Here is a 16,197-nt window from a genome sequence, read left to right as displayed (position 1 = left end):
CTGGGTGGTTCAATCAGTTAAGCCTTCAACTTTGGCTCAGGTCATGATTTCGGGTTCGTGGGTTCAAGCCCTACATTGGGCTCTGGGCTCCCAACTCAAAGCCTAGATCTTGTTTCAGATTCTGTGTCTCCCTCTCTCTCTGCCCCTCCCCCACTCACACTCTGTCTCTGTCTCTCTCAAAAATAAATAGATATTTAAAAAAAGATGATGAGGTTTATGTTATGCCTCTATAAAAAAAAAAAAAGTTAGCGTGCAAATAGGAAGGTGCAATGAGATCATCTATGCTTAGCAGAGGGTGACCAAATGGGAAGGCTCTGGAGGTGGAGGGGTGTGTGTGTGTGTGTGTGTGTGTGTGTGTTGGAAGAAAGTTTGAGCACATTTGTTAAAGAAGGAGTCCAAGTTCAACATGGGTTCAAATTCTGATTCTACCATTTATTAGCTCTGTGACTTTAGGCAAATGACTTAACATCTCTGTGCCATAGTGTCCTTAATTGAAAAATGAGTTTACGATCATAATGACCTACAAAATAGTCTTTTTTGTATAATGGTGTGTGTGTGTGTGTGTGTGTGTGTGTGTGTGTGTGTGTGTGTTTTCTTAGGGCATTTCCTCATCCCTCCCCTCCCACTCCTACTCCACAGAGTCTAAGCTCTTCCTGCTCAGGAGGTCATTCTATGACTTCATCTGTGTGCCTCTTGTAGTAACTATAGTCCATCCTGTGCAGTGGCGTTCGATACAAACCTGGCAAATGGTAGGTGCTCTATGAATGAAATGAACAAATGTTGAACTGAAAGTGGTCATTACAAGAGTTAGCAAGATTTCTAAATATTTTTCTTCATAGCCAAAAATAATTGTTACTCGAGGCTAATGTATTTCTAGTTAGAGTGTTTCATGACCAAATAAACCTGTAATAAAAATTTATATAATGATCATCACACATTTTGAGACCACTGTTTGTAACTGGGGAAGAATTTCAGCCTTAAGTACACGTATAAATATTCTTTTTAACCGGAGTTGTTCCTGTGGAAGGCTGACCGTGGCTATAAAAATCTGCTTGTCCTTTCGTGAGCTTCTTCCTTTTATTTGTCTTCAAGGCAATAACCTTGAAGCTAGCAAGATAAGCTCCCGGAGACTAGGAAAGGCCGGGAAACGACTTAAGAGAACAAGCAAGAACGGCTTGTTATGTCCTTCGCGCCACCCCGTAGTTTACGGCCTCGCAGGGGCGGCGCGCGCGGTTTTGAAAGCGGGGAGTGTCCCGTCGCAACGACTGTTAGCAAGTTCGCGTGTTAGCAGGTGGCGGGGCGCTGAGGCAGCCGCTGAGGGTCTTGTTGGCGGCCACGCGGGATCAGTGTTCAAGATAGCCTTGGCCTGGACCTCTCCACCCCAGCGCGGCTGCGGTAAGGGGAGCTTTTTGCGGACCCCCGACCACGCGTGAGCCCGGGTTGGAGCCGAACGCGCCCCCCCCCCCCCCCCCCCCCGCCCCCAGCCGACTCCTCTGCGTTTGCTTCGTGACCGTTCAGGGGCCTAGAGGGAAAGGTGAAGACGTTGGGAATGTGGCGTTACACTGGGAATGACTTTTCGAAAAATGTTTGCGACCCAAACCCGAGTCTGAATCACGGATAGGGTGGGGATTTCAAGAAAGAAATTGCCTTTTCTCAAGAGCAGCCTAGCCATGTGTACTTTTAAGGAATATCCGCAGGAGAAGGTGATGGTGAGCACCCATCTAGCAAGGTGTCTGTATTTTACAATTGGTTTTATAGACCGTGTAGGCCCAGGACTCTGGTGTCTGTCTGCTTGAGGCTGGACCCCAGTGTGTAGGTACAGCTTAGATGCACCAGATTCGAACACGGGGGCGCGTGCCTGGTGGAAACGGCGGTTCATTACCCCGCAGCCGAGTGAGTCTCAATTCCAGCTCTTAGGGGTGGCTGGAATTGGTGAAGGATTTCTGGTGGGAATGGAGAGGGTGGGGATTGAGAAAGAGGAGTAGGAAGCACACTTCCCCTCTTTGAACGTCTCACCTGATGTTGCTTTCATTTTTCAAGTGAGGTGACTGAGCAGGTGGAAGAGGGATTTTTAACAACCAGCCCGCTATACGCTCCTGGATCAGGGGATGAGCAGTCATGTGACTCTACGTGTAAGAATCCATAGCGTGTAAAGTGTACAGGACCCTAGAAATAATCTGGTCAGAACTTTGCCTTTCTTTTTCAGTCTACCTTTCCTGCCCATTTTCCTTTTTTCAATTAACGCTACCAATTCTCTCATTTTGTTGTTTTTTTCTTTTTTTCCTGTCTATCTATACACTTTAGCTCTACCCAGTAGGATCCATGTATTTGTTTAGTCCTGGGGTGGCTTAGGGTCCAAAAGTTATTGACATCTGATCCAATAGATCTTTTGATTAGCTTGCTGAGCTCTGTTAATTTTTAAATACTGCTTCTTAAACAGTACTTGATTTTTTTTAAATATCCTAAATACTCCATAGACTATGAAATTTTGCCTAGCCCTACTACTCTCATTTTTAATGTATCTTCATGTAAGATAATCACAATTTTATGCTGTTACCTTCGTAAGGATTTTGTGATTTAGATTACAATGGTTATTTAGCAATTAATATATAGATAGATCTATATACAGAGAGAGATTATATATAATATGAGAGTTTGGGCTTGTGGCCAGAAGCCATCTGTCAGACTGAGACCTAAACTGTGTATAGATGCCTCAGGCATCTTTTTCCACGACAAAACACAGTTTAGGCATAGATACGGTGTGGCCTCTTTAGATGTAAGTAGCTTGGAGTGGAAAGTGGAACTGAGTCCTAGAGTGTTCTAGAAAGTAAAGTTAAAAGACTTGTTTAGGGGCCCTTGGGTGACTGTCAATTAAGTGACCGACTCTTCGTTTCTGCTCAGGTCATGATCTCACGGTTCATGAGTTCCAGCCTTGCATCTGGCTCAGCATCCATGGTTACTCTTGGTTACATGAGTAACATGGTTACATCTCAGGTTACTCTTTTCCTCCTTTCTTACATTCATTCCTCAGAGCTCTGTGTTTTCTATCTATATATACTCTTTAGGTGATCTTATCCAGTCTCTTGACTTTAATACCATATACATGCTAATGTGCCACAAATTTGTATCTTCAACTTGGATTTCAGACCTATATCCAGCTGCCTACTGCACGTTTTTACTCAAATGTTTAATCAAGGGGCGCCTGGGTGGCGCAGTCGGTTAAGCGTCCGACTTCAGCCAGGTCACGATCTCGCGGTCCGTGAGTTCGAGCCCCGCGTCAGGCTCTGGGCTGATGGCTCGGAGCCTGGAGCCTGTTTCCGATTCTGTGTCTCCCTCTCTCTCTGCCCCTCCCCCGTTCATGCTCTGTCTCTCTCTGTCCCAAAAATAAATAAATGTTGAAAAAAAAAAAAAATGTTTAATCAAGCATTCAGAATTGAGTTCCTGATTCCAGTAATGGCACCTCTATTCTTTCAGTTGCTCAGTCTGAAAACTTAGAGCTATCCTTGACTTTTCTCTCATTCCTAACAAAAATCCAAACATTAGGAGATCTTATTGGTTCCAGATTCATAATAACATCCAGAACCCAGCAAGAGCTGAAATCCTTATGGTGACTGAAGCTCTGTGGAAGAAGCTGAAGTCTTTTTTTTTTTTTTTTTTTTTTTTTCAACGTTTATTTATTTTTGGGACAGAGAGAGACAGAGCATGAACCGGGGAGGGGCAGAGAAAGAGGGAGACACAGAATCGGAAACAGGCTCCAGGCTCCGAGCCATCAGTCCAGAGCCTGATGCGGGGCTCGAACTCACGGACCGCGAGATCGTGACCTGGCTGAAGTCGGACGCTTAACCGACTGCGCCACCCAGGCGCCCCTGGAAGAAGCTGAAGTCTTTATGGCTTCAGTGCTCTGCTTGATTTGCCATCCTGCATCCCCAAACTCTTGTTTCTTCATTTCCTTCTCCCTTTTCCTAGTCCTGCCCTCTTAGCTTTTCCTTGAACATTTATTTCTGCCTCAGGGCCTTTATATTCACTACTTTTGCCCTGCATACTTCCCCTAGATGCAGCTCCCTGGGCTAGCTCCCTCACTTCCTTCAAATGAATCTCTTCAGATGAACCTCCTTTGACCACCCTAACTCAGATTTCAAGCCCTTTCCCAATACTCTGCCTCCCTTCACTGGTGTATATCTCCCCTGACTATATATCGTTATCTTATGTATTTCTTCTACTGTTTGTTTGGGTCTTGTTCACTGCTGGGTCTCCAGTGCCTAGAACAGTGCCCAGTACATGGTACATGCTCAATAAAGTGTCTGCTGACTGAGTGAATGAAGAGTAGCTTCCCTTAGGTAGACAGAAGTCTTAGAAGGTCATTGCAGTGCCCCCTTTACAACTTCTCGTGAGGGTAGATGAATGCAGATGGAAGAAGGGGAATCAGAACCACATGGGGAAATTACTTCCAAAGTAGAAGTAGCTGCTTCAGCCCACTCTGTTAAAATAGTTTATCCTTGGGGCGCCTGGGTGGCGCAGTCGGTTAAGCGTCCGACTTCAGCCAGGTCACGATCTCGCGGTCTGTGAGTTCGAGCCCCGCGTCAGGCTCTGGGCTGATGGCTCAGAGCCTGGAGCCTGTTTCCGATTCTGTGTCTCCCTCTCTCTCTGCCCCTCCCCCGTTCATGCTCTGTCTCTCTCTGTCCCAAAAATAAATAAACGTTGAAAAAAAAAAAATTAAAAAAAAAAAATAAATAAAATAAAATAGTTTATCCTTCCTGAAAAGTATGAAACTTGTTCTGAAAAAACGTGTTCCTCCCTTCCAGTTAAACGTTTCACTTGGTAAAATTAGTGTATATTTGCATGGAAAGGGGATCTTTGGTGTTCTAAATTCAGGTAAATCCAAAGACAGTGGTGACTGTAGCTACATTAAAAAAAAAACTACAAAGGTCTCATTAATAGACAAAGCTGGGCCTTTAAGGTGATTTTTCTTGGCAGAGTTTTTTAAAATGCTATTTCTTTGGGCTCTATACAAAATTTAAACATATGGTCTCTGTCTCCCAATATTTAATTAATTAATTTATTTTTTAATTATTTTTTTAACGTTTATTTATTTTTGAGAGACAGAGAATGAGCAGGGGAGGAACAGAGAGAGAGGGAGACACAGAATCTGAAGCAGGCTCCAGGCTCTGAGCTGTCAGCACAGAGCCCGACACAGGGCTTGAACCCACCAACCGTGAGATCATGACCTGAGCCAAAGTCAGTTGCTTAACTGACTGAGCCACCCAGGCGCCCCATATTTAATTTATTTTTTAATTTAAATTCCAGTGTAGTTAGCATACAGTGAATACAGTTAGAATATAGTTATATTCATTTCAGGTGTACAATATAGTGATTCAGCAGTTCTGTATATTACTCAGTACTCAAGAGAAGTGTACTTTAAAAAAAAATTTTTTTTTTTTACATTTATTTATTTTTGAGAGAGTGAGACAAAGTGAGAGTGGGGGAGGGGCAGAGAGAGAGGGAGACACAGAATCCAAAGCAGGCTCCAGGCTCTGAGCTGTCAGCGCAAAGCCTGATGCGGGGCTTGAACCCACAGACCATGAGATCATGACCTGAGCTGAAGTCGGAAGCTCAACCGACTGAGCCACCCAGGCACCCCAAGATAAGTGTACTCTTAATCCTCTTCACCTATTTCACCCATCCTCCCCATCCTTCCTCCTGGGAACCACCAACTTGTTCTCTATAGTTAAGAGTCAGTTTTTTGGTTTGTTTTTGTTTCCCCCTGCCACCTTTGTTCATTTGTTTTGTTTTTTGTAATTCCACATATGAGTGAAATCATATGGTATTTGTCTTTCTCTGACTGGCTTATTTCACTTAGCATTATACTCTCTCGATCCATCCATGTTGTTGCATGTGGCAAGCTTTCATTCTTTTTTAATGGCTAATATTCCATTGCATGTATAAACCACATCATCTTTATCCATTCATGTATTGATGGACACTTGGGTTGCTTCCATTATTTGGCTATTGCAAATAATGCTGCAATAGACTTCAGGTGCATGTATCCCTTTGAATTAGTGTTTTGATATTCTTTGGGTAAATACCCAGTAGTGAGATTACTGGATCATAGGGTAGTTCTATTTGCAATTTTTTGAGGAACCTCCATACTGTCCTCCATAGTGGCTGCACCAGTTTGCATTCCCACCAACAATGCATGAGGGTTCTTTTTTCTCCACATCCTCATCAACACTTGTTTCTTGTGATTTTGATTTTAGCCATTTTGACAGGTGTGAGGTGATACCTCATTGTGGTTTTGATTTGCATTACCCTGATGGGGTGATGATGAACATCTTTTCATCATGTGCCTGTTGGCCATCTATGTCTTCTCTGGAAAAATTGTCTGTTCGTGTCTTCTGCCCATTTTTAATTGAATTATTATTTGGTGTTGTATAAGTTCTTTATATACTTTGGATACAAACCAAGCAAGCTTATAGACATGTAGTGACAGTTTGCTTTACAATAGATCTGATATGAAACCTAACTTTTTTTTAAAAAGAAAAAGTAATATTTAAAGTTTTTATTTAAAAGATTCCTTAAGAAATATGTTACAGAAGAAATAAAAAGCTTAGATTAATTGCTTGTATATGAAGTATGTACATTTTCTGTTAATAGATAATTCTTACAGAATTTATTGAGATATAATTCACATAAAATAAAATTCAGTTTCTGAAAGGATACAATTTGGTGATTTTATTAGGAATAGTCAGAGTTGAATATGTTAAGTCAACACCTAATTTTAGAACATTTTTATCATCACAAAAGGATACCCCGTACCCACTAGCAGTCACTCTATGTTCTCCATTCTCCTCAGCTCCTGGCAATTACTAATCTAATTTCTGTCTGTGGATTTGCTTATTTTGGACGTTTTGTGTAAACGGAATCATGCATGTGGCGTCTTGTGTCTGGCTTCTTTCCCTTTAGCATAATGTTCTTAAGGTTCATTCACTTTGCAGTATACATCAGGACTCTTTCTTCTGACTGAATAATATTCTCTTGTGTGTGTTGTATACCATATTTTGTTTTTTCATCATCTGATGAATACTTCTATTTCCTTTTTTTGGCTATTATAAATGAATGCCTCTTGCATAGACAAGTTTCATTAAAGCTTATAAAAGACCTATGAACAATGGCCCCTGGGAAGTGTGAGAGGGAAAGTTAACTACACCTTTTTGTACTAGGTGATTTTTTTTAACCAAATGTATATATTACCTTTTTTTTTTTACCAAGTGCATATATTGCTTTTTAATTCAAGCAAACAAACAAATAAACAGTAACCTTGGGTAAGTAGTTGTACCTCTCTAGATTTTAATTTTCTCATTGTAGATAAAATTAAAGTAAATATTTGTTATGGTCTTTTTCAGTTCTCAAATTTTATGTTTATATGATAAAATGAGTCATAGTGTTATAGGATATTTTTTTTTCATGAATGAGAGTTGTATTCTGCAGAACTGGAGTGTAACTTTCAATTTGTTTTCATCATAGGACCTAGAGTGATTATTACAATGGAAGAAATCAATAATTTCAAGACACCAAGCAAATTATCTGAAAAAAAGAAATCTGGTAAGATATAAAATCTTTCTTCATTGTTACTGCTATTAGAAATGTCTTAGTATTATTAGAGTTTGATCCTCTAGTTATTATTTATCATACACAAGTAATTTTAGCGTAAGTCTTCTTTATAATGTTGATTTTAACAAGACTTATTTTGTAGGCCTGGGTTTGGCCATCTTTTGGCTAATTTTTTTGACCTCCTAATAGATTTGGAGGTTCTCCCTGGTGAAGAATCAATTTGAACCATTAAGGAACTACTTTATCTTTCCTCTTCTCATACATGCAGTGCTCCTGGGAGGGAAAGATATTTTCCAAGGCAATTCAGTGGATAAAGGGTAATCTTTTCAACAAATAGTATCCTGAAACCATGCTAAAGTCACTTACTCTATTAGCTTTTTTAGAGATTGCTGAGGCTATTATATACATAGTAGGTACTGTCTTAGATAAATAAATACAGTGTTACTTTTTTTCTTTACCAGTCTGTATTTGATTTCCTTTTTCTTTCTTTATGTCACTGGCTCTAGTATATTTTTTAATAGAAGAGGTGCAAGTGGATACTTGCTTGTTCCTAGTGAAGTTAGATGTTGGTTTTTCATAGTTATCCTTTATCAAGTTGAGGGATTTACTTTTATTTTCTTCTATTCTCCTTCATCAGGTTGAGGGTTATTACGAATGGATGTTGACTTTGTCAAGAACTGTTTCAGAATCTATTGGGATATTTTGCTTTTTTAGTTTTCAAGGTGGTAAATTATGTTAATTTTCGAATGTTAAACCAACCTTTCATTCCTGGGGTAAAGCCAGTTTGGTAATGATGTATTTTATATATTGCTTCAGTCAGTTTGCTAATATTTTCTATGTTCATAAAGGATATTGGGTTGTAGGTGTCTGTTTTTGTAATATCTTTCTGATTTTGATATCAGCGTATTCTATATGCATAAAGTAAGGTGGAAAGTTTCTTTCTTCTTGAAGAGTGTATGTAGAATGACAGTTTTTCCTTAACTGGTTTTCTTCCTTTACTAGATAGTAAAGCCATGTGGCCTGAAGTTTTCTTAGGAAAATTTTAACTGCGCCTTCACAGTTAATAGGTATTGGGCTCTTCAAATCATTTATTTCTTCTTGTGTAAGCTTTGTTAATGTTTTTCATAGAATTTTTTCACTTTCAAGTTGTCAAACTGTTATCCATGATATATTCTTAATACCTTATTACCCTTCTAATGTCAGTAGGATCTGTAGTGATATCTCCTTTTTCATGTCTGATACTTGTATCTTACATTTTCTTTCTTGACTTGACGTTTATCTATTTTGGTGAATGTTTCAGGCACTTGAAAAGATCATACTTTCTGCTGTTAGGTACAGTGTTCCATGAATATCATTTAGGTCAAGCTGGTTCATATCTTCTGTATCTTTACTGATTTTATTTATTCTCTTACCGAGAGAGGTGTCTCCACCTACAGTTGTGGATTTATTTACTTTTGAGTTCTATCAGTGGTTACTTTATGTATTTTGAAGCTTGTTACTGGACACCTATACATTTAGGATGGTTATTTCTTTTGATGATTTACCCCTTTTTTTTATTAAAAAAATTTTTTTTAATGTTTATTCATTTTTGAGAGACAGAGAGCATGAGTGGGTGAGGGGCAGAGAGAGAGAGGGAGACAACAGAACTTGAAACAGACTCCTGGGTCTGAGCTGGCGACAGAGCCCAGTGCGGGGCTCGAACCCATGAACCGTGAGATCATGACCTGAGCCAAAGTTGGACGCTCAACTGACTGAGCCACCCAGGCACCCCTGATGATTTACCCCTTTACTATTATGAAATGTCTTTCTTTATCCAGTGTTGTACTGTCTGTTTCAAGTTCACTTTATGTGATAGTAATAGAAGCAATCCGGTTTAATTTTGATTAGTGTTTGAAGCATATGTTTTCCAACTTTTTACTTTTAACCTGTCTGTGTTTTTCTATTTAAAGTAAGTTTACTATAGACAGCATGTAATTATGTCTTGTTTTGCTTATATCCATTCTGAAAACTTCTGCCCTTAATAGGACTGTTTAGTCATTAGCCGTATGTGCTGATTTAAATTTAGGTTCAAATGGGGCGCCTGGGTGGCTCAATTGGTTAAGCATCCAACTTCAGCTCAGGTCATGGTCTCCCCATTTGTGGGTTCAAGCCCCGCGTAGGGCTCTGTACTGACAGCTCAGAGCCTGGAGCCTGCCTCAGATTCTGTGTCTCCCTCTTTCTCTGCCCCTCTCCCGCTCACACTCTGTCTCTCAAAAATGAATAAACATTTAAAAAAAAATTTTTTTTTTAATTTAGGTTCAAATGAATTGAAATTAAATACAATTACAAATTTAGTTCCTCCGTTGTACTACTTTTCAAGTGCTCAGTAACCACATATGCTAGTGACTACCATAGTGGACAACACAGATACAGAATATTTCCATCATGACAGAGAGTTCTATTGGACAACACTGTTTAGACTATTTACCTTTAATGTAATTCCCTGTGATTGGATTAAATCTATTTTGCTATTGTCTAATAGCTCACTGGTGATTTCTTTATATTTTTCCTTTATTTTTATTATTTTTACACAGAGAGAGTATGAACACACACGAGAGCATGTGCGAGCAGGGGAGGGGCAGAGGGAGAGAGAGAAGCTCAAGCAGGCTCCACACCCAGCAAGGAGCCTGACAGGGGACTCCGTCTCACAACTGTGAGATCGAAACCTGAGCTGAAACCACGAGTCAGAAATTTAACTGACTGAGCTACCCAGACACCCCTGTATATTTTTCCTAGTCTTTTTTTTTTTTTTCTGTGCTTCATTTTGGTAGTTTTTGTTGCTTTGTCTTAAAATTTAGTTACTTTCTCCTCTAAGATGATGTTATTCTTATCCATTGTATTTTTTATTCCTTGAAGTCCCGTGAGGTTTTTTTGTTTTGTTTTGTTTTGTTTTTTACATCTTCTTTGCTTGTTCTGCTCACATTTTCCTTTACATTACTGAGTATATTTTTTTAAGATTTACATTTTAAGGTTCTTAACCTCCAAAGTCTCCGTTACTGTCATTTTATGGTATATTTCTATTGGTTTATTTTTCTCCTGGTATGGATTATGTTTCTCCTTTCGTGCCTGGTAATTTTTTTCGGCTGCTGGACATTTTACATTGTTGAGGGCTATATTTTCTTGTTCCTTGCAAGGGTGTGTGATTTTGTTATGGTCCAGTTACCTGCACATTATTAGCTTATTTCTTTTGAGGCTTTGAAGCTTTATTCTAAACCTTTTCCTTGGGCTAAAATATAGCTATACTATTAAATTGTGACCATTTAGAGGACTTTAATCAATACCCTGTGTGTTACAGGGTTACCACACTCTGGCTGATGGTGAGAGAACTATTCCTAGACCTGTGTGATCTCTGACTGTCATTGAGTCTACTGCTTGCATTTGGTGCTTTCCTTGACTTTGGGATGTTCTATTCATCGTATGTCAGATAACCAAACACACAAAGGGAGACCTCTTTTCAGCTCTCTGGAGCTTTCTCTCTCATTTTCTGGCTCCCTGTAGTTCCCTGCTCCACAAATTCTAGCTTCTTAGGCCTCCTTGACCCTTGATCTCCATCTTCTAAATTTGATTAAGATTTCTGGGCTCTATTTCTTTGTGCTGCAGCCCAGAAAGTGCCTTCAAGCAATAAGTTAGGGCAATGCTAGGCCTTACCTCATTTGTTTTTCTTCTCTCAGACATTTATTGTCAAATGTCTGAAAACTTGTATCAAGTTTTTTAATTGTTCATGATGAGAAGATTGTTCAATTGTTCACGAACAAAAGTAGGACTCCTCTATCTCATCTTTTTTAATGACTGTATCATGCTCTGTAATACAAATATAGTATAATTATGACTCCAGTGATGACTACTTAGATGTTTTGTTTGTTTTTTGCAGTCACAAAATCAGATCCCCAGTATTCAAATATATATGTGTGCATGCACGTGTGTCTATGATGTCTTTCAATCATTGGCAGACAGCATATAGTAAATAGTTCAGGCTTTGTGGGCCACATGGGGACTCTATGGGCTCTTTTATTTCTAAGTAATCTCTACACCAAACATGAGGCTCGAACTCACAACCCCGAGATCAAGAGTTGCATGCTCTACTGACTGAGCCAGCCAGGCATCCCTCATATTCTTCTTTATTTATTTCTTCACAACACTTTCATAATCTAAGAATAAATCTTAGCTTGTGGGCCAAACAAAAATAGGCTGTTTGCTGACCCCTGCTTCGGTGTTGCCATAAGATAGGGCTCCAAAAGTAGACATAGTCAAAGGATATCCATTTATTTATTTATTTATTTATTTATTTTTAATTTTTTTTTCAATGTTTATTTATTTTTGGGACAGAGAGAGACAGAGCATGAATGGGGGAGGGGCAGAGAGAGAGGGAGACACAGAATCGGAAACAGGCTCCAGGCTTTGAGCCATCAGCCCAGAGCCTGACGCGGGGCTCGAACTCACGGACCGCGAGATCGTGACCTGGCTGAAGTTGGACGCTTAACCAACTGCGCCACCCAGGCGCCCCTAGGATATCCATTTAAAATTAGGGTAGATAATAGTATCAGATTGCTCTCCAAAAGACTATGCCAATTAATACTCATATGTTGAAAATATTAGGATGCTTGTGTAGAGGTCTTTTCAAACATTAACTTTCTATTTTAATTTTTCTTTCTGACATTAGCACTATGTTCAACTCCATGTATAAATATTCCTGCCTCTCCATTTATGCAGAAGCTTGGCTTTGGTACTGGGGTAAATGTCTACCTTATGAAAAGGTGAGTATAACATTCCAGATTAACCTTTTCACATGAAACATAGTTGCACTGTACTTGGAGACAAAGAAGAATATGGAAATTCAAATATTTTGATTTGAGGTATGTTCCTGATCTTATCTGACTGCTATATTCCAGTCCTAGAACATTTTATAATTTGTCAAGAGTTTTTCCTGGTATACTTTTCTCCTAACTTCCTGGTGATGGGTTAGTAAAGAAGTAATTTACAATTTTTCCTTGGCTTGTGTGGGAAGGGAAAGGGATAGAGGAAAGGGGTTCCTGTATGGTAACAATGCAGGATTCTCAATAAGAAAATCTCAGAAAGGATGCTAATATTGGGGGATGTCAGTGACTGCTAATCTCTGTTTGGAGAGTGGCCTTCTCAAGATGCTCTCATTTAAAGAAGTAAAGGTTTTTATTTCTTATGTCATTGTTAAGTGAGAAGGGTATATACAGGATTTTAAAGCAGGAAATTTGTGTTAAAAGAAAAATGAAATTATAAGTGTCAACAAACACATTCTTAAAAAAATTGTTTCTGTAGGAGCGCCTGGGAGGCTCAGTCGATTAAGCGTCTGACTATTGATTTCTGCTCAGGTTATGATCTCACAGTTTGTGGGATCGAGCCCCTTGTCAAGGCTCTGTGCTGACAGTGCGGACCCTGCTTGGGATTCTGTCTCTCCCTCTGTCTCTGCTCTTCCCCACTCTCTGTCAATAAAAAAATAAACTTAAAACAAAAATTTTTTTTTCTTTGACTCATTACTCTGTACCTAGTTTCATGTTTCTTAAGTGGCAAACAACTTAGGTCAACATATATTCCTTAATGCATTCTTAGAATTAGCCTGACTTCCACCGTATCCTTAGCTTCATCCAGGTTTATGTTGTTTCCAAATAGAAATGCTTTCTTCAGTAAAAAGCTAATGAATTGAGGGCCGCCTGGGTGGCTCAGTCAGTTAAGCATCCAACTTCAGCTCAGGTCATGATCTCATGGTTCATGAGTTTGAGCCCCACTTGGGGCTCTGTGCTGCCAGCTCAGAGCCTGGAGCCTGCTTCAGATTCTGTGCCTCCCTCTCTCTTTGCTTCTCCCCTGCTCCTGCTCTGTCTCTGTCTCTCAAAAATAGATACATGTTAAAAAAAATTTTTTTTAAAGCTAATGAATTGAGAATAACATAGCAATTATATATAAGTGGCTATTCTTGAAGAATTTTTGCAGTTTAAACACCTTCTTTGTGTGTTTCTGTGCTATTTGTTTTCTGGACATTCTTTAGTGTCTAAAAACTCTTGTCCAAACTATTTTGAAAGGAAAACATTTCTCACAGGTTCATGGTTAGTCTCATTTTCCCCCCTTTTAAAAAAATGTCCTTAAATGTAAACTGTGTTGCCAACAAAGTTTTATGTATGAGAGACTTAATTAGAAAGCTTCACATTGTTGATACTGAAAAATAGCCCTCACTGCCTGACCATACCACTCCTAATGTGGCCCTGTCAACCCCGGATTTTCTTTTACTGGGAACCTGGACATTTCCTTTACTTCTCTAGTGAGTCAGATCCTGTTTTTCTGTATCTTACATCTTACTGTTTCTTGGTTTACATTTCATTTTGATTGGGCATTAGTAGCTCCCCATGAAAAGATGCACAGGAAATAGATTTTTGAGAATTTGCATTTTTGAAAATGTTTTCATTTTACCCATGTACTTGAATGGCCCTTTTTGTTTTTCTGGATCACAATTCTCCTCTGGAAATAATTTTCCTCTAGAATTTCGGGGGCATTGCTCCATTGTTTATTAGCTTATAGTGGCGCTCTTGACATTTCTGAAGCTTTTTATATGATCTGTTTTATGTAATCTGTCCCTCCCACTGTCCTGGAACCTTGTATGATCTGTTTGTCACCAGTGTTCCTGAAATTTCACAATGACCTACATGGGCATGGACCTTTTGGAATCTGAAAATTCCTACTCTTAAATTTTAAGATACTATTTTTTAAATTACTTTGTTGATAGTTTTTACCACCTTTCCCCCCTACCCCCCATTCTCTTCTCTCTATCAGGAATTCCTATTATCTACCTTTTGGTGGGGGGGGGGGGTTCTTTTTTCTCTCTGTCTTTTTGCCCTGTTTTCTGGGAGATTTCTCCAACCTCATCTTCTGATATGTCTATTTTTTCATTTTTGTCTCTCTTTTTTAAAAAAATTTTTAGAGCATGAGTGGGGGAGGAGTAGAGAGAGGGAGACACAGAATCCAAAGCAGGCCCCAGGCTCTGAGCCGTCAGCAGAACCTGAAACGGGGCTCAAACCCGCAGACCATGAGATCATGACCTGAGCCAAAGTCAGATGCTTAGTTGACTGAGCCACCCAGGTGCCCCTGTCTGTCTTGTTTTTAATGAACTATCTGAAAGTTTTCCATTCTACAATGGCATCCTAGGTCTTTTGAGGGTGCTATAAGTGCTCTGTATCCGGATCTGGATATTAATATACACATGTGAAAACACATTGAGCATTTAGTGTGCATCTAGCCATGAATTACCCTTTCCTCGTGTGGTTCACAGGTTCTCAACTGTGCCAGTACTAATCTCACTTAAAGACCCTCTGCCTTTGTCCCTTCCAAAGCCAGTCTCCAGTCTTCAGAAGCCGGGGGATTAGGAGGTGGACAACTTGCTAGTGATACAGAATTGGGGAGGGCATCTAGGAATTCATCTGCTTTTTTTTTTTTTTAATTTTTTTTTTTTTTTAACGTTTATTTATTTTTGAGACAGAGAGAGACAGAGCATGAACAGGGGAGGGGCAGAGAGAGAGGGAGACACAGAATCTGAAACAGGCTCCAGGCTCTGAGCTGTCAGCACAGAGCCCGACGCGGGGCTCAAACTCACGGACCGTGAGATCATGACCTGAGCCGAAGTCGGACGCTTAACCGACGGAGCCACCCAGGCGCCCCTGCTTTTTAAGTAACTTTCAGGAAGTTCACTGGGCCTGTTAAGTCAGTTACTTTAATCTTTTTTCCAAGCTTCCGGAAATGTGTTGTCTCCTCTGCATTATTTCCATTCTTCTTGTTGGATATAGGTCTTAATATACCCATTTGCTTTTATTTTAGTGGGGCTTGGGAGGTATCAAAATCATATGTGTAGTTTGAAGCTATGATTTTAATCTAGAAGTCTATATTTTTTTATGTTAAATCAAATTTGCATTCCTAAATTAACTTAGTTGTGATATATTACTATTTTTTAATAAAACTGCTGGCTTCATTTTGCTCTTTAGGAGTTTTACAGATATGATTTAAGTGGAATTGGCTTGTGATTTTCCATTTTCGCTGTCCCTGTTTGATTTGTTTATTAAGGTTATACTAAATTCATAGTCCCCTTTCTTTCTATTCCCTGGAACAGTTTATGTAAGATGGAACGATAGCTTCCTTGAAAGTTTAATAAACTCACTTGTAAAATTATTTAGGCTTACTGTTTGTTGCAAGGATATTATAAACTCTTGATTATGTTTTCTTAGAAATTTGTCCATTTTGTCTTTTAATTTTATTGAGGTAAAAGTTGTATTTATTCACATATTTTTGTATCTCTGACAAATCTGTGGCTGTTTTTGTTAACAATATTATTGTTCGGGTCTTCTTTTATCTTTTTTCCTACTGCGATCTCGTTAAAGATCTGCCTGTTTTATCTTTTCAACAAACCAACATATAGTTTGGCAAAATATTTTATTCAGATTTCATAAATATGTCTGTAGATTGAGATATGTTATGGAAAAGGCAAATATGGAATTGTTCACTGAATTCTAAAATTTTTTTAATGTTTATGTATTTTTG

General features: G+C 39.2%; 1 protein-coding gene across 5 annotated transcripts in view; it reads left to right on the top strand.

Moving 5' to 3' along the window:
- Positions 1–1,205: 1,205 nt before the first annotated feature.
- The window catches only part of PBK (PDZ binding kinase), a 30,107-nt gene continuing 15,115 nt past the window's right edge, over positions 1,206–16,197 (top strand). Inside the window, exons 1-3 of one of the 5 annotated variants that reach the window (XM_045461341.1) lie at positions 1,206–1,395; positions 7,522–7,599; positions 12,308–12,401. In XM_045461341.1, the coding sequence (XP_045317297.1) occupies positions 7,542–7,599; positions 12,308–12,401 (152 nt within the window). In that variant the 5' untranslated portion in view covers positions 1,206–1,395; positions 7,522–7,541. Of the gene's footprint in view, positions 1,730–7,521; positions 7,600–12,307; positions 12,402–16,197 lie in introns of all 5 variants that reach the window. The other 4 variants (XM_045461358.1, XM_045461324.1, XM_045461331.1 and 1 more) reach the window with 4 other exon arrangements.

Source organism: Leopardus geoffroyi, chromosome B1 (genome assembly GCF_018350155.1).
Source record: "Leopardus geoffroyi isolate Oge1 chromosome B1, O.geoffroyi_Oge1_pat1.0, whole genome shotgun sequence".
Taxonomy (NCBI): Eukaryota; Metazoa; Chordata; class Mammalia; order Carnivora; family Felidae; genus Leopardus; species Leopardus geoffroyi.
This window is presented reverse-complemented; position numbering and strand designations above follow the sequence as displayed.